Below are 24,725 nucleotides of genomic sequence, written 5' to 3' on the forward strand. Positions count from 1 at the left end.
TTTAACTTCAGTCATTCCTGGGCAGAACACTAGCTTGAATTGCGGTGAACATGTAGGCTATGCTAGAGCTCTGTAGTCTATCCTATCAGGCTAACGGGCGCAGTGAATATGTAAACTTTTAAGGCTCGTTTTTGAGTGGTTTCTGCAAAGTGACTGAAATGCTTGATAATGTCTGCTCGCACATCGTTAAAACAACAATTAAGATATTACCATAGACTATACATATCAGCAGCCCTGTGTGTAATGGCATTTGTACGTCTGTCATCAATGAGTGTAACTTAAATTAGAATGCATTTATTAGAAGGGGTGTCCAGACATTTGGATATAGGGTGTATATTCATATTCTTTATCACAATTATATCTCTAACAGAAGCTTTTTAAAGACTGTAATTCAGGGGATGGATACAAAAAGTCCAAGTCACTGAACATCCCCTGGAGTTCAGTGAAATTTATTCAAATTAAGCAATCGAGGAATACAGCAGACGTGTCAATAGAGTAGACCATCCCCACACGTTGTGCCCATGCAAGAAGGAGACTAGTGCAGGAGGCCATCAAGACACCCCTTGACATACTCTTCAGTAAGGTTTTCTGTGAGTGGCGTGGGGTGTTCTTATGTGTTCACATAAGAGGGGTGTATATAGGTTTGCCCCCATTTTTTTCCTTTTGAAGGCAAAATGTATAAAACCTGTTTCATATGTTGACAGTTTGGGCTTGCAATGCTGACAATATATTTTAAAAATATAACAAACAAAACTGTGCATAATCAATACTGAGTACTGGTTCTCATGCACATGTGCAAATATCTGTTTTATGATGCTCATTTGGTGCACACAGACTGCACCTCCTTTTGCTTCTGGTCTCATTAAGATCTCTAATCGAAGTTGGTATGTGACCTCATTCCCTTGTGTAGCTTATCTCTAGCTGCTGTTAATCTACTGAATATTAATTTATTTTAATGTTGTTAAATCTGTTTGAGTAAAAAATGTTTCAGCAGCCCTTCAAATTCATGCTTGCAGTAAATCTGATCATGTACGAACCCCTAGGCTGTGTTGAACTAGCGTTTTTAGGATCTAGTTCAAAGGATGACTACTTCATCTATTCAGGGGGTTACATAGTAATTGTATCATAGCAGCACCTTGCACACAACACAAGGAGACTAGTGCAGGAGGCAATCAAGACCCCCCCCCCAAGGCACCCTCTTCAGTAAGGTTTTCTGTGAGTGGTGGGGAGAGTTCTTGAATTTATATGTGTGTTTTTGTAGCCAGAAATGGTGATTAAACAGTGACTAGGCCTTCCAGAGAGGTGTATTTATATTACAATTACTTGAGGCACATTTACTGCACTCAAGTAATTTCCATTTCACTACCTAGGAGACTACTAACACCAACTGCCTGGACCTCTGTTTGAAGAGGGTATATTTATGCAAACTGTCACGCCCGCGCTGCCGCGCCCGTCCCAAAGGCGGTCCCTGGCTGTGTCTCACAGGTGAAAATGAACTCTGTTAATGGATCATGTCATGTTATTGACTGTAGGGATTATTGATTGCATTGACCAACGTCTGAATGGAGCTGTACTGACAAACTGAAGCAAAATGCATTACTTTAAGATCTGGGTTGGGCGGACATGCTCAATATATCAGCGGAAGTCTGGACACAAAATGTCTTCTATTTTATTTAACCTTTAATTTAATCAGGCAAGTAACATTCTTATTTACAATAACAGCTTGGTATACAGAAGATGCTACTGAGGGAGGAAGATGCAACAACAGAGGGAAAAATTGTTTTATGAATATTAAATATTTTATGGATATGCTTCAGTAACTGCTTTATGCAACACGTTTTTATATAAACAACCTGAAATGGTCTCACTGTCTATTTCCATAGCTGACTGTAATACACTTGTGTCTTTTAAATGTACTTGAATGCCTGAAATTCTTCTCACACTCTGAGCAGTGATATGGCTTCTCTCCTGTGTGAATGCGCTGGTGTTCAAGAAGGTTGCTCTCTTTAGAAAAACTCTTCTCACAGTCTGAGCAGTAATATGGCTTCATGCCTGTGTGAATACTTTGGTGTAATTGGAGACTACTCTGATGTTTAAAACTCTTCTCACACTCTGAGCAGTGATAAGGCTTCTCTCCTGTGTGAATGCGCTGGTGTTGTTGGAAAGAAGTCTGCCGAATAAACCTCTTCCCACACTCTGAGCAGTGATGTGGTTTCTCCCCTGTGTGAATGAGCTGATGTGTTTTGAGATGAATCTGCTGATTAAAACTCTTCCCACAGTCTGAGCAGTGATATGGCTTCTCTCCAGTGTGAATACGCTGATGTGTTTTGAGATGAATCTGCTGATTAAAACTCTTCCCACAGTCTGAGCAGTGATATGGCTTCTCTCCAGTGTGAATACGCTGATGTATTTTGAGTGTACTCTGTTGATTAAAACTCTTCCCACACTCTGAGCAGTGGTGAGTTTTCGTCTTGACTGTATGTTTCAGCGTTTGTCTGCAAGATGGAAGAGAGGACGTTTGCGGAGTATTGGAAATTTTTCTGGAGGTCATGTTGTACTATTCCAGCAATTTAATGTCGTCTGGTTGTATGTATTTGTGAAGCTAAATGTCAACCAGATAGGCAAGTCAACTCTAGAAGCAGGAAAAGACTTGGAATAGGACAGCATTAATCTCAGGAAGAAGCAAAAAACCAAAAAGAACCCTAAAGTCAATGCAGAATGCAGTTGAGTCCAAGTTTGGGGTGGGAAATGTAAATGATTAAATAATGGGATGGGGTGATTTGCATTCTGTAAAAAGGTTAATAGGGTGTGTTTTAGGGTGTGTTCATACTTGTAGTTTAGTTCCCTTGGTCTGGACCTAGCAAGATAAGATACATTGATACAGTTTAGTCCTGGTTTGCTCTGCATTCATATTGGCATATTTGCAATCGAACCAAAAGGGCGAAAAGGGGACATTTGACGCACGCACGACAGAAGGCTGCAAGTGGAGGTCCTGGAAGTGGTGTGATCTGCTTAAGGCAGGTGTCCAGAGGTCCTTTGTAATGCAATTAGCAGTTGGAGAAAAAAAAAAAAAACTTAATCTATCCACTGAGACATTAAACCGATGTCTTATTAAATCACATGGTCTTTATCTCAGTATTAAACCCTGACTTTGGTAATATACACATGCTAATTTGTTTACACAATGACGTTAATTTTAAAGCCATAATATGTATTAAGTATTACTGTGGCTGAATCCCAACTCGCACACCTTTTTACTGAGGCAGCTACACTAAAGAATAGAGTTCTAATGGTGGCTAGTCCAGAAATACTGCGGTGTTAGTATGTCATGGTTCGGGACACAGTCCCACTAAATTAAAGCACAGGAACGTGGGCAGTTCCGCACGGACACTCACCCGTGCTAAAGCAGACAGCGTGTGGACGGTATGATGTTGGTGGAGCAGGCGGGCAGGGTCCATGCTAGATTTTGTGTGCAGGAGTGACCCCATGCACAACACTCTGGATCGTTTAAATGTTTAATATTGTGTTCATACAAATCACACCTGCTCAGGTGGTCTCTGCCCGCTTGTTTGGTGCTCACACTTACTCTGACCAACCGCACTAACAGAACAATCACAGCAGGGCTTGTTTAAACGAACCAAAGCCGACAAGTATCAACACACCCTAGAAGGTAGTTACCTGTGGGGTCCGGGAAAGGTCCTGGTGTGAAGGGGAGTCCAGCACCGGTGCCTGCAAAAAGTTAAAGTTAGTTAGTGACAATTTGTGTAGTTATGTGGCCATATTGTGTTTTTGTTTTTTTTTGTTATCTGTTTCTGTATTGTCCTTCTTTGTTTCCTATAGCGCCAAATGGTATGGCCCTATTCCAGAGGAGGCAGAAACCCCAGGTTCAGAGAAGTCTTTTGTTTTTAATGTGTGTGTACATAAGTTGTGTGTCAAAATAAAGCTTGGATTTGAAAAGATTCATGTTGCTTCTGTTTTCCCATCATGTTAAGAGACACCCCAAAACTACATCTAGCATTCTGTCTGCAACACATGCTTGTTTTGTGACCACAATGTTGGCACATTACCAGTAATAGCTTAAAGGTTTGTATAGTGAAATGTTCCAAAGTGAATACCGATGGGAAAGTAAAACTAATTTGATTACAATAAATATTAGGGATGTCCTGATCTCATCCAGTGGATCAAAATTGGGGCAGATCCATGCATATTTTAATGGATCAGGTATGGGCAATTATAATCACAATTCAGTTCTGAGTCTTTTGTTTTAACCATGGTGTTCTGTGCACCATCTGGTATCCCCAAGGGAAGTGAGAGCTGATTAGTCAGAAGATATTAAACACACTATAACACAGTCATTTTAAGAAAAAAATGTGACGAACGAAGATACCATGATGTATGGGAAATGCATTTGAATCCAGGTTCGAAAGATTTTACCGTCTCTCAGGTACGAGTGTAACAACTCAAAGCCTTACACAATAAATAACTAGATGTGAAAAAAAGCGATACCAGAAACACTCTGGTGCAATAACAGCAGTTTTTTTCAGTGTAAACAGTCCACAGCTTACTTATTTCCGGAGAGGACTTCCACAGAAACTTCTGAAAAGACCATATTGAAGAGTTCCAGAGGAAGGAGGATGTCCCTGTGCTAATATATAAAATGTGGTTACCATTTACCATATCATATTTAACTTTTTACAATTATTACATTACAATTACAATTTGCAGCCATGACACATAGAAATGCCACTTAATATTATTTACACCTGATTAGTTAGTTATTATAATGGTTTTTTTTTTTTTTTTTTTTGATCATTTAACTGGTTTACAAGAATGATTTACAAGCATGTAACGGTCTCTACACTCTCCAGCAGGAGGCGCTGCTGTGAGGCGTTAGCGGCTCTCTCGAAGCTCTGTGTTCAGTGTGATGTCTGATATATATATATATATATATATATATATATATATATATATATATATATATATATATATATATTAGATAGATAGAGATAATTTAGGCCATTAAATGTGTCCGTCCTGTTTACTTGTTGGCGAAATTTCTGTCCCGCCAGCGGGAGCGCCGACTCGGTTAGCATTACAAGTATAAGCTAGCTAATACACTTTTAGAGCACATCCACTGAAAACAAGCAAACCAGCATAATTATGGAAGTATTCGCCTGCATAGAAATCATCTCGCGCAAAGGGGAAAATATACTGCCGTCAATAGTTTCTCACAAAATGCCTAAATACAAAGCATCAAAGCTAAACTGCCCAGCAACCACTAGAGGGCGCTATTAACCCACCAACTACAACAGTCCTCAATAAACGCTCAGACACATCACTTATACCCCCCAGTGCATCGTTATGTCTTTAATATCCACACAGTCGTAAAATCACCTAAAGCAGCACGATGAGCAGCAGCAGCTGCTCCCTGAAGCTCTGTCAGACTGAGGGAGAACTACGGGTGCTGAGAAGGGAGAAAACGCGGACATACGCTGATCTGCCGCAGAGAAGATTAGGAACTTACAACATAAACTAATAAACACACAAACATACATTAAATATAATAATGTAAATGACATATGCTACATTAGAATGAATTAAAATGGTTGACCATAAGCGCTGACCTTGTGAAAGAGCCTTACAAATGGCACTGTTCTGTTTTATTAAGATATTTTGTTTCACAGTAAAGCATAATTTAAATAAATAGGCATTACACTGTCTTTTTATGCTATTTTTTTTACAAAGACATAATTCTAAAAACTTAGATCCAAGTAAAAAGTAATCATTACTTTTCTCCAGTCTGTGCCTTTTCAATTAGGGGTCCAAGCTCCGCAAGTCATCCTGACATGAAACTTGGTCAACAGGTAGTTTTCCCTCCTCCAAGGTCCATATCTCTTACCCGGTATGATGTAGAGACAAAATCGTTTCTTTCTCTGATTACTTTTCATGCCCAACAAAAAGCCTGAAGAACTATATAGCTTCACCCAGTCCAGCAAGGATGGAGAACTTTTACAGTCGACTGTAAATAAATACATTTACATTTACGGCATTTAGCAGACGCTCTTATCCAGAGCAACTTACAAAGTGCTTTGCTATTTACCCAAATACACTAGCGACTGGTCAGACCCTGTAAGATGATCAACAAATGTATCCACTTGAAATGTTTTTATTGTTTGCACATTTCAAACCAGCTCATGAGGATATCATGTGTCTTCATCAACGGTTAGCTAGCTAGATGCACTGCTGCCTGGGTTGGCCAGAGCCAAGCCTGTTATCCTGAAAATACTGAAAAGCCCACTGCTCCTAGAATACATTCTGGAGTTACTGCTTTACACCGACAACAGTCCGACAACATACTGCTCAGTTCAACCGATAACTTGCACATCTTTTCCTAGTAGTAGCCTGATGCATTACCACACAAACCTTCTGGACGCAGGAACATCATCAGGATCAATTATTTTTATACAGAAGTTTTTCAAATTGTGTTTACCCTGATTTACACTTTTATTATTGTTGTACTCTTTTGACAACAAACATTTATGAATGAGAAACACTGTTTCTTTAAAAAAAATACATTAATCAACCTTGACTTTTGAGTTGATAAAAAAAATAAGTTTAAAATGAACGATTTTATTAAACAGTTATATGAATTTCCTATTTACAGAGCAATAAGAAACGCTGTGATAAATTATGTGGCCTAGTTCTGCGCAGTGTAAAGTAGGAAAAAAGCTAGTTCATAGTTGTGCAGCATATGGCCAAGCCTCATTTGTGTGTTTTATTTGGCCCAAAAAAAAAAATATATATATAAAAACAGGTATATTTCACTCACAAACACCTCTCGACTTGGGTTTGCTTGAGTTCCTCTATGGTTAGTGCCAGGACAGGTGGAAGCAGACCAAACCTTTTGGGGTCATCAGGGCAAAGCAACCTTAGTCTGGGCGTTCCCTTGCCAGTCAGTCTCTTCTGGAGAATCCGAGTCTGCAGATCTGGGATGTGGTCATATGCTTTCTGTCTTAAGAGGGTAGGGACTGTATCAGTGCACAGTGGCGCTCGCAGCACTTCACCCATCCAATCAGGACATAAGTGAAATAAGTATAAATAATCACATTTATGTAATATGCTGGTTAAATTACTAAGCACAACACACTCCAACTAATTTTGCTGTTCTTTTTTGTTACAAATAGAGTAATGGAGATTTATAGAACATTACAGTTATAGAAAAATACTAGCAGGGTTGACATACTTCTGAACTTGATATATATGGGTTTTTTTTTAATAAATGGGGAGAGCAGAGTAGCTGCATATATGTTCATGTTTTAGGTAACACACGACGCCTTAATAGAAATTGAAATTAATAGAAAGCACAAAAATTACTGTACTTTATTCACCTCAGTATGACACAGTCAAGCACCCGTGTTGACTGTCATTCTTTGGAGTGATACAGCAGAGATCTAATTAGTCAGAAGTAGCTCTTTCTTCATTCTTGTTTATAATATATTATGGTTTTATACTTCAAAAATCTCCTATCCTCTTTCTCCCTCACTGTTAATTCCTCCCTGCTCCAAGGTAAACCGAGGCCAAGCTGCAGCTGTGGGCATGCTGTCCTTAAGTCCCTGACCAGAAGCAGGATGTTTGTAATACTGCAACCACATTGAACACAAAATTAATTCCTGATACAAAACATGCACTCATGCACACATTTGATTAATATAATTACAATTTCCAGTCATCACCACTTAATGTTTATACCAAGGTTTTTATTAAATGGACATAAACAGACCACTTATATCACTAGAGTTGATCAGAAACTGTACCTACTACGTATTTTGTGTTTACATTTTTCCATTTCAAAAGACATATTTTCCAAAATAAATAAAACAACAGAGAAGGAAGCAAAGATAAGATAGTCCTTTATTAGTCCCGCAGTGGGGAAATTCCCAAAACTATTGAAACTTGAGTCTGGACTGTATTATGTGTAATATTTGGTTCTGTAGTTATATAACTACAAAATCCAAAAATTAATGAATTAAGTAAGTAAATAAGTTCTGGTCGCCTAGGAGTTGATTATATGATCCTTACCTGAACAGGTTGCCATATTCCGCCTTAAACAATAATACATTTTTTTATGTTTTCACTGCTGCCTTAAGAACAGCAAAAACATGGCATACACTTGTTTTGAAGTTGCCATGTTTTATATATCAATTTTACATGTAGATGTGTAAAAAAGAAAAAAATCAATGTGAGCGTAAAATGTGATGTCCACAAATAAATACACAAACATAAATTCAGTTTAGTTTTATATGGATTTGATAAATAAGTTGATTTTAGTAAAAATATAATATTTGATAAAACAGGAAGTGTGCTGTGTTTTTGAACAGTTAAAGGTAACGGTGAAACAAGGTAAGCCTCACAGCGCTACAGGACTTTTATTTTGACAGCTAGTTGCCAGACGTTGCCTAGAGTGCGGTCTGATTGGTTCCTCAGCGGAGCTCCGGAGCTCTGCAGCTGCAGACTGTTGAGCGTTAAGGTGGATCAGGGCTGGTTACTGTATCTGCTCAGATCCAGAGACGAAGCCATTGAGATCTATTGATCCACATCTTCTAATAGTTTCATCCAGCGGACTCTGGACATCTGCTGGCCGCTCTTTTACCATGAAGAGCTTCTCTGTAGGAGAATATGGAAGGTGGGGCTAACTGTAGCCCGGTCTCCAGTAAAGTGGAGAAGCAGCAGATCCAGCTTTGATCAGCAGTCCACACCTCTGTGCTCAGACTGCTCTGCTGGAGGAACACCATCAGCTCTACTGTTGAAGGTATGGAGATGCTCCACTTTTCCCTCCTCCTGAGGGTCTGACAGCTGTATCATTATCATTTCACTATTTCAGACATCCTGCTCAGACTTGAGTCCCACCTCCATGTTACATAAATGCCTGCATCAGTAATTATACTGTTGATAAGAGCAGCATTAGCAGAAGTAGTGTACTTATCCTGTAATGCATAGAAATTTTGATGTATGAAAGGGTATTGCTGCCGCTTTTCAGATTGTGAGTTAGTATTGAAGGATGAAAGTTTTTTGTAATTCGACCTAAGGTTCGTTGGGTAACTTTACATTTAAAACAGTCTTTACAAAACACATTTGTCAAAAATCAATAATATCATTTTCAGTAATCTGTATCTGGTGAAGAAAATATTAATGCTGTGTTGGGCTTTCTGTAATTTACATTTGCCACACTAGGTGTTTTCAGATCCTAATATAAATAAGACAGAACCAGCAGAATCACAAAACCTATAACCTATACATGTAACAACCTTTTTAACACCTTTACCCACCTATAACATTATAAATGGTTGTGTTATCTTATCTTAACAGGTAGCAGCTCAAAGTATTTGACAAACTAATAATGAAGTTTAGTAACTGTCTTTAAAGAAAATAATGTTCTTCAGCTGTTTAATAACAGTAATAAAGAGTAACTGAGAGTTAGTAGTAAGAAGATCAGTAAACAGCCCTACAGTAATCCATTCAATCATTCGTTTTTTTTTGAGTACCTTAATGCTGCCTGTTGACCAATACCGATTCCAAACTGATCTTTGTGTTTCTATATACAATACAGGCCCACAACGTAATTCAGAAATGTCAATTTACACTAATAAAATCACTTTATTATTAGTGAACAATTGATATAATGAGACATTCTAAACTCTAAATGTATTTTGTTTGTCAGCAGCGTTTTAATGACTGTTTTAAACTTTATAGTGTGTTTTGATATTTTAAAATCCAGTCTTACTGACTTACTTAATCATTTAGCTTCCAGTTCCTTTAAAAGGATGTAGTCAAATGACAAATGCACTGATGCTGATTGTTGAATATCGATGTGTAATGACTCTTACAGAGTGACTTACCTTTACATAGAGTCACACTAAGATTAAAATTATATTTTGCAAGATAGACCTGGCAAAGACTGAATGAGCTCAGATTTGTTTTTCTACTGTGTGTATTAGCCTTCTCTCGGTTCTATACGTGCTGGTTTAGAACAAAAGAAATAGCACGTTCAGCGGAGCATTTCCCACCCAAACTAGGATTCGCCTGCATTTTGCATTGTACCTAGGTTTCCTTTTTCTCACTTCCAGAAATTAATGCCATCCTGTTCCAAGTTTTCTGCTCCTGGTGTCAACTTTCCTATCTGGTTGAAATTTACCTTCAGAAATACACACGGAGAACTAGGGTTAGAGAACAAAGATCTTTACTTGCTGAAAGTGGAAGAACATGGCATCCAGATAAATCTCCTACACTCAGTGAATGCCCTCTCCTACATCACACAGACATGCAGAAACGTACAAAGAAGAAAACTGAACAGTTTTAATGATCAGAGGACCTTCAAAGTACACCAGCCCATTCAAACAGAAGTGAAACAATCTCATTGCTCAGAGTGTGGAAAGAGTTTTACTAGACAGAGAACTCTCAACACACATCATCTCATTCACACTGGAGACAAACCATATCACTGCTCAGACTGTGGGAGTAGTTTTAGTCATCACAGTACTCTGAAAACACACCGGCGCATTCACACGAGAGAAGCCTTTTAACTGCTCAGACTGTAGAAAGAGTTTTAATCAACTGAGTCATCTCCTTCGACACCTCGAGTGAAGCCATATTACTGCTCAGATTGTGGGAAAAGTTTGTCTCGAGAGAGTTATCTCCTTCAACACCAGCACATTCACACGGGAGAAAAACCATATTACTGCTCAGACTATGAGAAGAGCTTCAGACATTCAAATATATTTAACAGACACAAGTGCATGAAGAGCAGTCACTGAAGTAGGCAGTGACACATTTGAAAGAAAATAGGTAACTTGTTTAGAGAGGACAAATCTGTTGCTTTACAGTTTGCTGAATGCCAGGTCCACCCTGCAGTCCATACATTGTGCTCCTATCAGTAGAGCTCAATTTTTAAAGATATGCAATTAAGGATCTCCACAGTCAATAATACGTGGTTGTTATTCCTATTTTCCTCAAATCTTGGTGGCATTATTGTCATGTAGGGCAATATTTATGTAATCACCACCTCAACTCCATGCGTTGCTTTTCATCTAAAAACAGATATTTGCCACCAGTCTGGATTTCAATAATCAGTATCTGGTGAAGAAAACCGTCGTACTAATGCTGTGTTAGATTCTAGGTGTTTTCAGATCCTCACAGAAATAAGACAAGGAGAACTAGCAGAAGCACAAAAAATAGGCTAAAATTTAACTTATCTTTACCATGCATATGAAAAAATAATTGTCCATCTATTACTACAATCAAACACTTACAATGAAATGGAAATCACAACATTTTATCATTTTTAAAAACTTTTATCTTTTTTGCTTGTAAATTGCACAAACAGTCAGTATAAATGTAAAAGAAATTTCAGAAATGCCAAAAACTAGAGGGTTCTAAGCTTTGGAAAATTTTCAGATAGCTTAATGAGGTGTTTCACATCATGCAGGTTGCATCTCAGTAGGCTTAATGGACTAATAATACAGTTTAACAACTGTATCACACCTGCCTAGTATCCTGCTAGTCAACATCCAGTCTCTGGAGAACAAGCTTGACAATGTCCAGGATCACGTCCCAGAGAGTATTTAAGATTGCAACCTCCTCTGCTTCACCTGCGTTACCAGACCACGCCATCCAGTCGGCTTAGTTCTTATAGACAGGACAGTGGAGTCGGGGATGTCAAGAGGAGGCAAAGTGTGCGATGATGAACAGCAGCTGTTACGGTAATGCCAGCATTGTTACTCTTGCATGCAGACCCAACCTAAAGCTGCTTACCCAAGTTTTCATCTATTCTGTGTTTCTTGTGAGTTTACAACGGCCATCGATTACATGGTCTATAGCCCACTAGGACACCCATTGTAGTGTTTGAGGACTTTAACAGCATCAACCCTTAAATGCAGAGTGCTAAACTGCCATACAAACCATCTGCCTCACCAGGAGTGAAAGAACACTGCTACACCCCTTTCAAGGACTGTTAGAAGGCACAAGCTGATTTACTGAAAATATGACTACCTCACCATGATCTCTGAAAATGATTAGCCTACCTGCAGGACATTAAACACTGGGAGAACTAGTGCCGGAATAACAGTCACCTTAATGTCAGCAAGTCAATAGATCTGATAGTGGCCTGCAGCAAGAAACAGAAGAGGAGCTATCACCCTGTCTGGATCACCAGGGTTGAGTGGAAAGAGTAGACAATTCCAGGTGCATTGAAATTCAATTCTCACAGGATCTGTCATGGTCCTACCAAATCAACCCCCTGGCAAAGAAGACCAATCGCTGTGTCCACCACCTCAGATGACTAAGGGACTTCAGACTGCCCTCTAAAATGCTGCAGAACCTCTACACTATTAAAAGCATCCTGATTAGGAATTAAGACCTACCTCTTCCAGAAGTACTTAAAATCGTACCCATATCTTACTTGATTTGTTTGATATTCAGGCAAAGTTTAGTGTACACTGTTAATAGTATAAGTTCCTTGAGGAACAATTTGAAACTGTGGGAACCTCTTAAGGTGATTTGAGGAGCGATGAAGAATTATTTTTTTTACTTTAATTATTATTTTACTTTTCTTGAAGGTTCTTCTACAATTTAAAATCAAAGAACCCCTAAGGGTTCCTCAACTTGTAACAGCGTATGAATATTGTGTATTTAGATATCCATACTGGCTTTTGTATTTGGCAGCATTTGTATTATATATTATATTTTATCGTTTTGTGAGTGGGCAGTTATCAAAGCATTTCACTGATAGTTGTATGTATGTGACAGAATTGTTCAATTGTACCATCCCTTCGCACACACACGCACATGTTTTTGTTCCCCAATTTAATCACTTCCATTTTCTACCCCAAACTATCTTGAATTTTCCATTAAGCTTGGTTTTTCTTTTTTCTTTCTTTCTTTCTTTCTTTCAGAATTGAGTGCCATCCTGTTCCCTGTCTTCTGCTGTGTTGACTTTCCTACCTGGCAGAAACTTTGCTTCAGAAATACACACAATCAGAAGACATTGCAAACTTTAATATGGGGAAGAGCATGGCATCTAGACAAATCTCCATTACTCAGCAAACATCCTCTCCTACACCTTGCAAACAAATGCAAAAACGTACACTCAAAGGTAAAACTCACCACTGCTCAGACTGTGAGAAAAGTTTTAATCAAGAGAGTCATCTGCTTCGACACCAGCGCATTCATACAGGAAAGAAACCATATTACTGCTCAGAGTGTGGAAAGAGTTTTAATCATCAGAGTAATCTCCAACAACACCAGCGCATTCACACAGGAGAAAAACCGTATCACTGCTCAGACTGTGGGAAGAGTTTTAATCATCAAAGTAATTTCCAACAACACCAGCGCACTCACACAGGAGTGAAACCGTATCACTGCTTTGAGTGTGGAAAGAGTTTTACTACACAGAGTAATCTCAAAATGCACCATCTCATCCACAAAGGAGAGAAACCATATCAATGCTCAGACTGTGGGAAGAGTTTTAATCAACAGAGTAATCTCCTTCGACACCAGCTCATTCACACTGGAATAAAACCCTATTACTGCTCAGAGTGTAAGAAGAGTTTCAAACAACAGTCTCATCTCATTCGACACCAGCGTATTCATACAGGAGAGAAACCTTATCACTGCTCAGACTGTGGGAAGAGTTTTAATGATCAGAGTAATCTCAAAATACACCAGCGCATTCACACTGGAGTGAAATCTTTCTACTGCTCAGACTGTGGGAAGAGTTTCAATCAGAGTTCTCTCCAACACCACCTGCGCATTCACACAGGAGAGAAACCATATTACTGCTCAGAGTGTAAGAAGAGCTTCAGACATTCAAATACATATAAGAGACACAAGTGCACTAAGAACAGCCACAGAAACAGGCAGTCACACACCTAAAACAGTTTTTTAAAATGTGGGTAATTTGTTTACTTTGGGGGGGGGGGGGGGTGCGGGGGGTTCTGTTTAGTTTGAGTCACATTCACAGAATAAGCATGGACATTGAAGATGTTTTCCCAACCCAGATAAAGTATAGCATTGTGCTGCCTGTGTAGCTTCATTCTGTCTGTCAAGGTAGCTTCATTCACAAGATTTGAAGAAAGCAATCTAGAATTTCTTGGTCTGGCTGTTCACACCATGACTGGATGCCTCTCCCCACCATCACCAAATTGGTCGAAATCTGTGGTAAATTTAATTGATAAGACATGATTAGGGATTGGCAACACCTGCCTATATAAGATCCACAGTTGACAATGCATGTAAGAACAATTTTCTTTTTTATTATTAAATCTGTCTTTTTATTAACTTGTCTTTATTTGCTTTGTCTTCCTTTTTTTCTAAAAAAGTATGGTTAATTGTTGATAATTATTATTTTTTTATATTTTGTAAGTTCCGTAATGAAACTTAGCTGCTCAACATGTCAGTTTCCATTGGTTGATCCTCTACATTGGTTTTAATTAGAGAGAAAATACATTTTATTTTGTATATGTATTTTATTAGCGTTTTCATTAGTTTTGTTGTTTTTGTGATTTATGGTGTTTTTGCCTTTTATTCCTGATGAGGTAATGAATGTATTGGTATTATAATAAAACTGATGGGCTCAAGCCAACAAGTGTTGGTGGAGTGCTAAATTTAATTCTGGGTCTTTTGTTGCATACTGTGTTATTATAGAATGTAAAAAAAAAAAAAAAAAATTATAAAGTGTATACTGAGTGAACACTGCCCAGCACTATGTTCTGTTATGAAACATTGCTAAAGTTAGGCTTTTTCTATCTCTGATCTGGTGATTTAAGTTTGGTCAAGTTTCTCTACAAGTAGAATTGATTACTGTAGCATTCTGTTTACTGAGGTTCCTATAAATAATAATAAAATTAACATTCAATTATTCAGGTATGTTTTATTGCTGTTATTAAACTGCAGCAGTAACGGAAGAAAATCACTTAATGTTCTTTAATGTCAATTACTGAACCTTATAAGTCCATAAAGCACTCTGAGCTGCTAACAGTATGATGTGAAGCACCTCATGTTAAGCTAGCTCAAGATTCTCCACAGGAGGGAGCTTGGAGCACTCAAGTAGTTTTTTTGGTGTTTCTGCAATTTTGATATTTTGTATAATTATCTACATCTACAAAATTACTTTTTGTGCAACTTACAAGTGATGCCATTAAAAAATGTGATACAACCAGTTATAAAGATATAGGTGGGTAGTTGTTTCTTCACATGTGTGGTAAAGGTGTTAAAGTATCTCACAGTCTTTTTTTATATCAGGATATTATACCTTGTGGGACACTTGCAAAAAATCCAGCATGGTATCAATATCTAAATTTTATTCACCAGATTTATATTATAGGGATCCATGTGGCGAATGTTAGATATCAGTTTTAGATGTGAGACCAGAAGTGGAATTACCAAAAAAACACAAAAACTGACCAGAATCTTTTATTTTTCTTCTGTAAAGTTTGCACTTTGAAGATGCAATGTTTATCTCATGAAGTGATGATCTACAGAAAACACATCTACTTTACATGCTCACTCTACATTTCCCTCTTCTGACTATATTCTATGCAGAATCATGTCTAGCTGGTCAGGATACACGTGTTTCTCTGCTTCTGTGTACAGTCATGGCCAAAAATCCTGGTGCCCTGCCCTTGTTTCAGAATATGAACCACTTCTCCCAGAACACTGCTGCCAATAGAAATGCCTTAGTATTCACATGTTTATTTTGCTGTTTGCTTTGGAACAACACAAAAAAGCAGGTAAAAAGGCAAATCTGGAATGGAATTAAAAAAAAATATTGGGACCCTCAACAGTATGTGGTATTGTAATAACTGAAGCTTATCATTTACTGTAACCATGCATGAGTTTTTTAAACCTCTGTACAGGAACTCTACTCTGGCAGAGACCCAGATTTCAGGCACTAAATTCTACACTGCGCTCCAAATTCTTTGGTAGTCTTCTCACACACAGTTGAGGCATCCAGTAAAAGAAGTCACAAAACAACCCCAAGACAACTTTGGACCTCCACCATTTTTGACCATGAAGACCTTGTTCTTTTCTTTGAAGACTTCAATTCTTTTTTTTGTAAACTAAACAGCTCTCAGGAAGAACTTTATTCTGCTCCATTTTCAAGGTTGCATATTAAACAAATGAACATCAACATTGTGGAAGAACACATAATCTTGTCCTTGATTAATAACATCCATTGTTTGTTTATCATTAGTGCCTTGATTTGCAGGACACCTAGACTGACAGGCAGCAATTGGTTTGGGTGCAAATTTCTTAGTTTAATTCCCTTTGGCGTAACCTTATATAACTACAGTATAATAATTACACTGCACAGTGCTACGGCATGTTTATCTTCAGTTAGCATACTTAGATGTTTACCACAGTAGTGTATAAGCAGACAACTTTATTCCATCTAAATTTCAAGAGTCACATCTTCCTTCACTGTTCAGTCTTTTTAAAATATTAATTGTTTGTTTTTACACTTGATGCAATTAATTTCAGCATATGTTAATGTACAGGGTGGCCCATTTATATGGATACACCTAAATAAAATGGGAATGGTTGGTGATATTAACTTCCTGTTTGTGGCACATTAGTATACGGGAGGAGGAAAACTTTTCAAGATGGGTGGTGACCATGGCGGCCATTTTGAAGTTGGCCATTTTGGATCCAACTTTAGTTCTTTTCAATGGGAAGAGGGTCATGTGACACGTCAAACTTATTGAGAATTTCACAAGAAAAACAATGGTGTGCTTGGTTCTTTGATGAGTTATTTTCAAGCTTCTCTTTGTTTACAGCCATTGACATGTCGCAGAGGTTAACACGTGAGGAGTGGATAGAAATTGTGTTGATGTCTGGTGAACGCAGTACCAATGCAAGACACCCTACGAGACCACCCATCTCCCATGCTACAGTTAGCAAACTGCTTGCCAAGTTTTGTGAAATTGGTTCAGTGTTGGATTTGCCAAAATGTGAACGCATGAAAACTGTCACTAATGAAGAAACATCAGTGGCTGTCCTAGCTTCATTCATCAAGAGCCCACAGCGTAGCACTCGCCGCATGTCACTAGAGAGTGGCATCAGTCGAACATCCCTTCGGCGGACATTAGCTACTCAAAAATGGCACCCTTACAAACTCCAGCTGCTGCAGCATCTCAACAAGGATGACTCAGATCGCCGCACTGAATTTGCAGAATGGGCAAAACAAACCCAAAACAGGACCCTCAGTTTACATAGAACATTTTGTTCAGTGATGAGGCAAACATTTATGTGAATGGTGAAGTTAACAAACAAAACCACTGCTATTGGTCTGACACTAACCCACATTGGATAGATCCCTCCAAGACTGTTGGAACACAAAAAATGATGGTATGGTGTTACAAAGATGTTATGGGGTACAAAGATAGTGGGGCCATTCTTCATCAATGGAAACCTCAAGGCCACTGGATATTTGAAATTGCTACATGATGATGGGTTTCCCTCTTTATGCACTGAAGCTGGCACGTTCCCTGAGTTTTTCCAGCAAGATGCACCACCACATTATGGGTGTCAGGTCTGAGCATTCCTAGATGAACAGTTTCCTGGAAAGTGGATTGGTCGTTGTGGGCCAGTTGAATGGCCCCCAAGTTCTCCCGCTCTGACCCCCTTAGACATTTGTCTTTGGGGTCATCTGAAGGCAGTTGTCTATGCTGTGAAGATACGAGATGTGCAGCACCTGAAACTACGGATACTGGAAGCCTGTGCTAGCATTTCTTCTGCGGTGTTGCTATCAGTGTGTGAAGAGTGGGAGAAGAGGGTTGCATTGACAATCCAACACAATGGGCAGCACTTTGAACACATTTTATAAGTGGTCAGAAACTTGTAAATAACTCATGAAATAATAAAGTTACATTAAAACCAAGTTCACCATTGATTTTCTATTGAAATTCTCAAGAAGTTTGATGTCACATTACCTTCTTCCCATTGAAAAAACTAAAGTTGGATCCAAAATGGCCGACTTCAAAATGGCCGCCATGGTCACCACCCATCTTGAAAAGTTTTCCCCCTCCCATATAATAATGTGCCACAAACAGGAAGTTAATATCACCAACCATTCCCATTTTTTTTAGGTGTATCCATGATTTGTGGTGATCTGACCTCATGTGCTTGGAGAAGAACCAAACCAACCTCATGAACTGATTTGGAGCTACAGAAAACCAATGATAGGTGGAAAAATGCACTAGGGTTAACTATAAATCAAGTAAAACCAAAATAAAAAGAAAACATTTAATATATGATTACATAAGAAATAACAATAACTTATCTTGACTATGTAAGAAGAAGGGTATTGGGATTTTTTCCCTGTCAAGAAGGTAAAAAAAGAAGACTGTGCAGGCAGAAGATGTAGTTTTACTCTTAAAGTTGTCCTCTCTGCTACACTACTCTGCTCTTCTTAGTTCTTGTCATTTCTTCTCCGTTCTAACACAGAGTTTTACATATATTTATACCAAAGGTCAGGGGTGGAGCAGGGCCCTGTTCACAGTACCAGACCTGATCTTATTAAACAGTGTATATTGTGAGTGACCTGATTCGCCAAAGCATTTGGTGACCTGATTCAGCAATGTAAGTTTAGATTGTAAGAAAACAGTAAGACAAATGATTACAAATAAAAATAAGAATGAGATTACAATTCCCTAAAGGGTAAATATAAAAACAAAAACAAAGGATTACAGCATATTTAACACTACACTTTTTTCAACCACTACGCATATTATTAGGAGACTGCAGCAAGACCTAACAACTAGATCCAAAAAGAAAAACCCTTTTCCTTATTAAGATGGATCATATTCAAAGAGAGCCATTAGACTGTAAAAAGAGAAAAAGTCACAAGAGAAAAAGAAAAACAACAATAATTCCTATATCTTGTGTCCATTTGTTGAGTATTAAGCAAATTCTCCCAGCAAAGTCTCAGGAGAGTTTGGACTTTGGTCTGCAGCTGTTTGTCTGCTGGGAGTCGCTGTTGGTCAATCAATCTGCAGGGCTGAATTTAGGAAATGAGGTCACTGTCTATTTCCGTGACTGCTCTTAAAGCACTTGTGTCTCTTTATTGTATTTAAATGCCTGAAACTCTTCTCACAGTCTGAGCAGTAATATGGTTTCACTCCTGTGTGAATGCGCTGATGTTGAAGAAGATGACTCTCTTGAGAAAAACTTTTTCCACAGTCTGAGCAGTAATATGGCCTCTCTCCAGTGTGAATACGCTGGTGTTGCTGGAGAGTACTCTGTCGATTAAAACTCTTCCAACATTCTGAGCAGTGATACAACTTCTCTCCTGTGTGAATGCGCTGGTGTGTGCTAAGATGACTCTGTTGATTGAAGCTCTTCCCACACTCTGAGCAGTGATACGGTTTTTCTCCTGTGTGAATGAGCTGGTGTTTTTGGAGAGTCCTCTGATGATTAAAACTCTTCCCACAGTCTGAGCAGTGATATGGTTTCTCTCCAGTGTGAATGCGCTGGTGTGTGTTCAGAGTACTTTGTTGATTGAAACTCTTTCCACAGTCTGAACAGTGATACGGTTTCTCTCCTGTGTGAATAAGGTAATGTGTGTTGAGATGACTCTGTCTAGTAAAACTCTTCCTACAGTCTGAGCAGTGATACGGTTTCTCTCCAGTGTGAATGAGCTGGTGCCGAAGGAGAGAACTCTGCCTAGTAAAACTCTTCTCACACTCTGAGCAGTGATGCAGCTTCACGTCTGTGTGAATGCGTTGGTGTGTGTTAAGATGACTTTGATAATTTGTTTTTTCCCCACACTCTGGGGAGTGGTAAGTTTTCTTTTTGTCTTTAGTTTTCTGAATTTGTCTGCATGATGTAGCAGAGGATGTTTGCTGACTACTGGAGATTTTTCTTGATGCCATGTTTTATTCTCTTTCAGCAGCTTAACATCTTTGTGAAATCTTCTGATTGTGTGTATTTGTGAAGCAACACTCTTCTGTAAGAAACAAAGAAAAAAGAAATAACCCAAGAAACACCAACAGTTCAAACCAAGAGTAGACATCCAGAGCTATTCCAATATATATATATGTTATATGTTTATATGCATGTATTCTAACCCCTAAGCGATAAGTCTATACTCATAGTGTGTTGTTGCAAAGTGTGATGTAAGAGGGATACACAACTAAATTAAGAAAAAGAAAAGATGTTCACATAGCACGTTACAGGAGACTCCTCTATCTACAAAAGAGCATTTGAAGTTGAAAACTGGGTGGGAAGGATGTATGGAGCTTCCTTTAATAATAAATGAACATAAGTGGTCACTTTAATTCATAAGCAAGGTGCAGACCATCTCCTGTAACACAGGTAGATATTAAAAAATGGGACTGTATGGTCAGGTAGTTTAGTTTATGAATACATATGTTCCACCCATACAATCAGATTATTTATTTTTTCTTGTTTTCTCTAAATTTGCTGACTGAATTTGTGATACCACTGTTATTCTTGGATATCTTACCTGTTATTACATAGGTCCCATCACAGAATGCAATGTCATGTAGTAGTACTACATAAGTCTAATAGTAGAACTAATTCAATACAAAAAAAAGTGGAAGTTACTGTCACTGCACTATGTACAGCAAATGTGTCCTCCGCATTTGACCCATCTTTGGTAGTGAACACATACACACACACACTAGTAAACTAGGGGCAGTGAGCACACACACACCCAGAGCGGCGGGCAGCCAACTCCAGCGCCCGGGGAGCAGAGAGGGTGAAGGGTGTTCTTTTTTTTAACAAAAAGTCTAAAATGTTACATTAACTTATATATTTCCCCTGTAAAGTTCCTACTTAAAAATGTTTATCTATCTGGATTCTTAACTATCTGCCACGATTAATATTACCACTATTAACTATCATTACATCGTTATATTACACCATTATTATTATTATATTATGATTATGAATATGTTGCACACTTGAGCAGTAGAACAGTTTAGGGGGTTAGTTAGCTTTTATCAATAATTTATAAATAGTTCTAATCAGAGGAGGACAGATGGGTCCTCCTTGTGAGTCTTGGTTTTTCCCAAGGTTTTTTCCTCAAGCTCTGAGGTAGTTTATCCTGCACGGTAGTCTTTGGCTGCTCTTTGGGGGGGTCATAGGTGTTCATGTCTTCTAATGTTGTTGATTTCTTGTCTTTTTACTAATTACTGATTCTGTAAAGCTGCTTTGTGACACCAGTTATAAAGTGTTATATAAATAATTTTATTTGATTTATGATGGTGATGATCTACAGAAATCACATCTACTTCCCATGCTTAACTCTAAATTTCCTTTTCCTGACTGTAGTTTAATCAGAATGATTAAACTAAAATGAACTGCTATTATCCACAAATAACTACTTTATTTCCCACATTGTGGAACATCTGCATATATGACTGTTTCTACACTCATTCCACCTCCATGCTGAATCTCATCATCTATTTTACACAGAGTTTTATAAAGCCTCATAAAGATATACTTTCTGTACACAGACAGACTCTGGCGTGGAGAAACACATGAGCATAAAGGAGAGATCTCTACAGTCAGCATGAAGGAGTTTAGAAACAGCAGCAGCACAATCTCACTTTAACCCCCAGACCAGAGAACTATTACCCCAATAAACCAACTGTCAGGGTTTCTAAGTAGCTGAAAGCTCCTGTAGATCTGAAACCCAGCAGAAACCAACTGTTCATCAAAGCTAACTAGGAGAAGATCATCAAGCAGCTCCTGGACGAAGCTGCTTCTGTGTTCTCTTCAATGTTGCTCCTTCTGAAAGGGTTTCTATGTGTCTAAGAGTAAATGTAGAACAGTGTGATGAAGAGTGGAGCACCTCCATACCTTCAACAGTAGAGCTGATGGTGTTCCTCCAGCAGAGCAGTCTGAGCACAGAGGTGTGGAGGTGCTGATCACAGCTGGATCTGCTGCTTCTCCACTTTACTGGAGACCGGGCTACAGTTAGCCCCACCTTCCATATTCTCCTACAGAGAAGCTCTTCATGGTAAAAGAGCGGCCAGCAGATGTCCAGAGTCCGCTGGATGAAACTATTAGAAGATGTGGATCAATAGATCTCAATGGCTTTGTCTCTGGATCTGAGCAGATACAGTAACCAGCCCTGATCCACCTTAACGCTCAACAGTCTGCAGCTGCAGAGCTCCGGAGCTCCACTGAGGAACCAATCAGACGACAGAACTCCAGTTCAGCTCAGGAGCCAATAGCGTTACAGCTGGCAACTTGCTGTCAAAATAAAAGTCCTGCAGCGCTGTGAGGCTTAGCCTGTCTTAGCCAGTCTTTAACTGCTCAAAATACAGCACACGTCCTGTCTAAATTATTTTATTATTATAAGTACTAAATCAACTTATATTTCAAACGCAGATACAAAATTACACTGAATCTGCTTGAAATTGCTTTTAACTCATTTTTCTTGTGATGTCAAAAGATACATTTACATATTTATTATTATTGTTTAATTATTAGTCGTCATAAGAGAAGGTTTTTAAAGTATATATTCTATAGTATGACAGTGCCTTTATCACCCATATCAAAGCTGATTCAGTGTCAGAATTTTAACATTAACTGATGTCTATGTCTAATGTTTAACTTGTTTACCCGCATCTGGATACAAATTTCTTTTGTAAACATAGAGTCTTATGTCAGTTTGTTTGTTGTCTTTAAATGTATGGGCATAAGAAATAATGGTAAACGCAAGACACTTTTTCTTTTTGTAAGGAGCTGTCTGAAGTTAATAGTAAAGTTTTTTATTTGTTTCAGGATCTAAATTTTTAAATTCAGGTATAGAGTTACGGTTGGGTTTTTGTTATATACAATGACTTGCTTCCTACTTGAGCTGGAAGATCAAAGGTAGTGCATGGGCCAGCACTGCTAAGCATTGCTATTAAGCTTACTAGGGTCCTACTTGGGTTAAAAGGGGAGTGAATAGGTGTGGAATTGTATGTATATTAGAAGTCCTATGGTTTGAAAACCTGTGATTATTCAGTCAGCTGTTAAAAGGAGAGCAGAGTGAAGAATGCACTGCTAGACTGAGCAGCAGCAATTTTTTTTGCTCATAGCAGTGCCTTTCGTTTGGAGGTAAAATTGGTTATTGAATTCATAATCGTTTCTTGTTAGACTAATTTGCAATAATTCTAGTAGCTCCTTATCTGGTCTTTGGTCGTCAGGGTTTTGATTCAAACTTTGTCTGACTGCTTGGTGTCCTCTTGTGTCTATATTAGTGTATAGATCATTAATGTCGATGAAAAACAGGAAGGTTTTGTGCTGTAATTTCATGTTTGACTTTCTCTATAAAATGTATAAAATGAAGTGATCCAGATATTCTGCTATTACGCTATACTCTGTCCTTAATTTCAGGTTGTCTGGAAAGGTTGGAGTCTCCCAATATAAGGAAGGGTCGTGTGGGTTCCAGATGCCAGTTGGCGTATTTATCCCCATAATGTACTCGGCATGTGAAACAGCTTGTTTCTTCTGCGCTCTGGGTTGGAGAGATTCCTGCCTCCCGGGTGTCTTGTCAGATTGGTACTAGCATCCTGGGTTAGTTTCACTGGAATGAGTGTTGTACTAATCACCTCCTCCCAAGTTGCAACACAACGTAGAGGTCGCTTAAGGGCTGAGCCTGATGTCAGAATGCTTGTTAGAGTTTTGAAGTTGAATACTGATTCTGGGCTTTTTTCAGTTTTCTGAGATTGTTGTAGGGCACAACGGGCTCCAGGGTTTGATTTTTGTTTATGACTGGGGTAGTACAGTTGGGCCTGTAGGGTTAGGGTTAGGGTTAAGGTTAAGGTTAAGGTTAGGGTTAGGGTTAGGGTTAGGGTTAGGTTAGGGTTAGGGTTAGGTTTTTGTTATGTACAATGACTTCCCCATTACAATCCATCAGACTGCATGGTTGAGTAGGAAGATCAAGGGTAGTGCACGGGCCAGCGCTTGTTAAGCATTGCTATCGGGCTTTTGGTCCTGTAGTAGGCCTAAAGAGAGCAGAGTGAGGCGAGCAGAGTGAGGAGTGTGCCACTAGACTGAGCAGGACACCCCTCTAGACCTACTTGGCCTTGTTTGCTCACCTGTTCTCTCTCCCCTATGCTACAGTAAAGCAGGGAGTGAACAGGTGTGAAGTTAAGGGTTAGGGTTAGGGTTAGGGTTAGGGTTAGGGTTAGGTTAGGGTTAGGGTTAGGGTTAGGGTTAGGGTTAGGGGTTAGGGTTAGGTTAGGGTTAGGGTTAGGGTTAGGGTTAGGGGTTAGGGTTAGGGTTAGGGTTAGGGTTAGGTTAGGGTTAGGGTTAGGGTTAGGGTTAGGGTTAGGGTTAGGGTTAGGGTTAGGGTTAGGGTTAGGGTTAGGGTTAGGGTAGGGTAGGGTTAGGGTTAGGGTTAGGGTTAGGGTTAGGGTTAGGTTAGGGTTAGGTTTTTGTTATGTACAATGACTTCCCCCATTACAATCCATCAGACTGCATGGTTGAGTAGGAAGATCAAGGGTAGTGCACGGGCCAGCGCTTGTTAAGCATTGCTATCGGGCTTTTGGTCCTGTAGTAGGCCTAAAGAGAGCAGAGTGAGGCGAGCAGAGTGAGGAGTGTGCCACTAGACTGAGCAGGACACCCTCTAGATCTACTTGGCCTTGTTTGTTCACCTGTTCTCTCTCCCCCCAATGCTACAGTAAAGCAGGGAGTGAACAGGTGTGAAGTTA

General features: G+C 38.9%; 3 protein-coding genes across 3 annotated transcripts in view; 1 reads left to right on the plus strand and 2 right to left on the minus strand.

Moving 5' to 3' along the window:
- Positions 1–13,940, plus strand: part of LOC140548915 (uncharacterized) — a 31,567-nt gene extending 17,627 nt beyond the window's left edge. The window contains exon 4 of the mRNA XM_072672101.1: positions 13,169–13,940. Within this exon, the coding sequence (XP_072528202.1) occupies positions 13,169–13,926 (758 nt within the window). The 3' untranslated portion in view covers positions 13,927–13,940. The remainder of the gene's footprint in view (positions 1–13,168) is intronic.
- Positions 1,865–8,862, minus strand: LOC140548901 (uncharacterized). Its single transcript, XM_072672086.1, has 3 exons — positions 8,757–8,862; positions 8,547–8,664; positions 1,865–2,495 (listed from the first exon to the last, which is right to left on the minus strand). The coding sequence occupies exons 1-3, from the start codon at positions 8,860–8,862 to the stop codon at positions 1,865–1,867; spliced, it is 855 nt and encodes a 284-aa protein (XP_072528187.1).
- A 4,179-nt stretch (positions 13,941–18,119) lies between the features above and the next one.
- Positions 18,120–22,148, minus strand: LOC140548910 (uncharacterized). The gene is made up of 2 exons (XM_072672095.1): positions 21,880–22,148; positions 18,120–19,999 (listed from the first exon to the last, which is right to left on the minus strand). Exon 2 carries the CDS (start codon positions 19,923–19,925, stop codon positions 19,071–19,073), a length of 855 nt encoding a protein of 284 aa, XP_072528196.1. The 5' UTR covers positions 19,926–19,999; positions 21,880–22,148; the 3' UTR covers positions 18,120–19,070.
- Between the last annotated feature and the right edge of the window lie 2,577 nt (positions 22,149–24,725).

This window comes from Salminus brasiliensis, unplaced genomic scaffold (assembly GCF_030463535.1).
Source record: "Salminus brasiliensis unplaced genomic scaffold, fSalBra1.hap2 scaffold_49, whole genome shotgun sequence".
In the NCBI taxonomy this organism is placed as follows: domain Eukaryota; kingdom Metazoa; phylum Chordata; class Actinopteri; order Characiformes; family Bryconidae; genus Salminus; species Salminus brasiliensis.

Bases quoted from the DNA above. Each gene is read 5' to 3' on its own strand.
- LOC140548901 (XM_072672086.1), bottom strand. From the start codon at position 8,862: ATGATACAGCTGTCAGACCCTCAGGAGGAGGGAAAAGTGGAGCATCTC. The intron at 8,665-8,756 runs GTGTGGACTGCT...ATTCTCCTACAG, and splicing joins AGAGCAGTCTGAGCACAGAG to AGAAGCTCTTCATGGTAAAA. The intron at 2,496-8,546 runs GTAACCAGCCCT...TCCATCTTGCAG, and splicing joins TCTGGATCTGAGCAGATACA to ACAAACGCTGAAACATACAG.
- LOC140548910 (XM_072672095.1), bottom strand. From the start codon at position 19,925: ATGGCATCAAGAAAAATCTCCAGTAGTCAGCAAACATCCTCTGCTACA.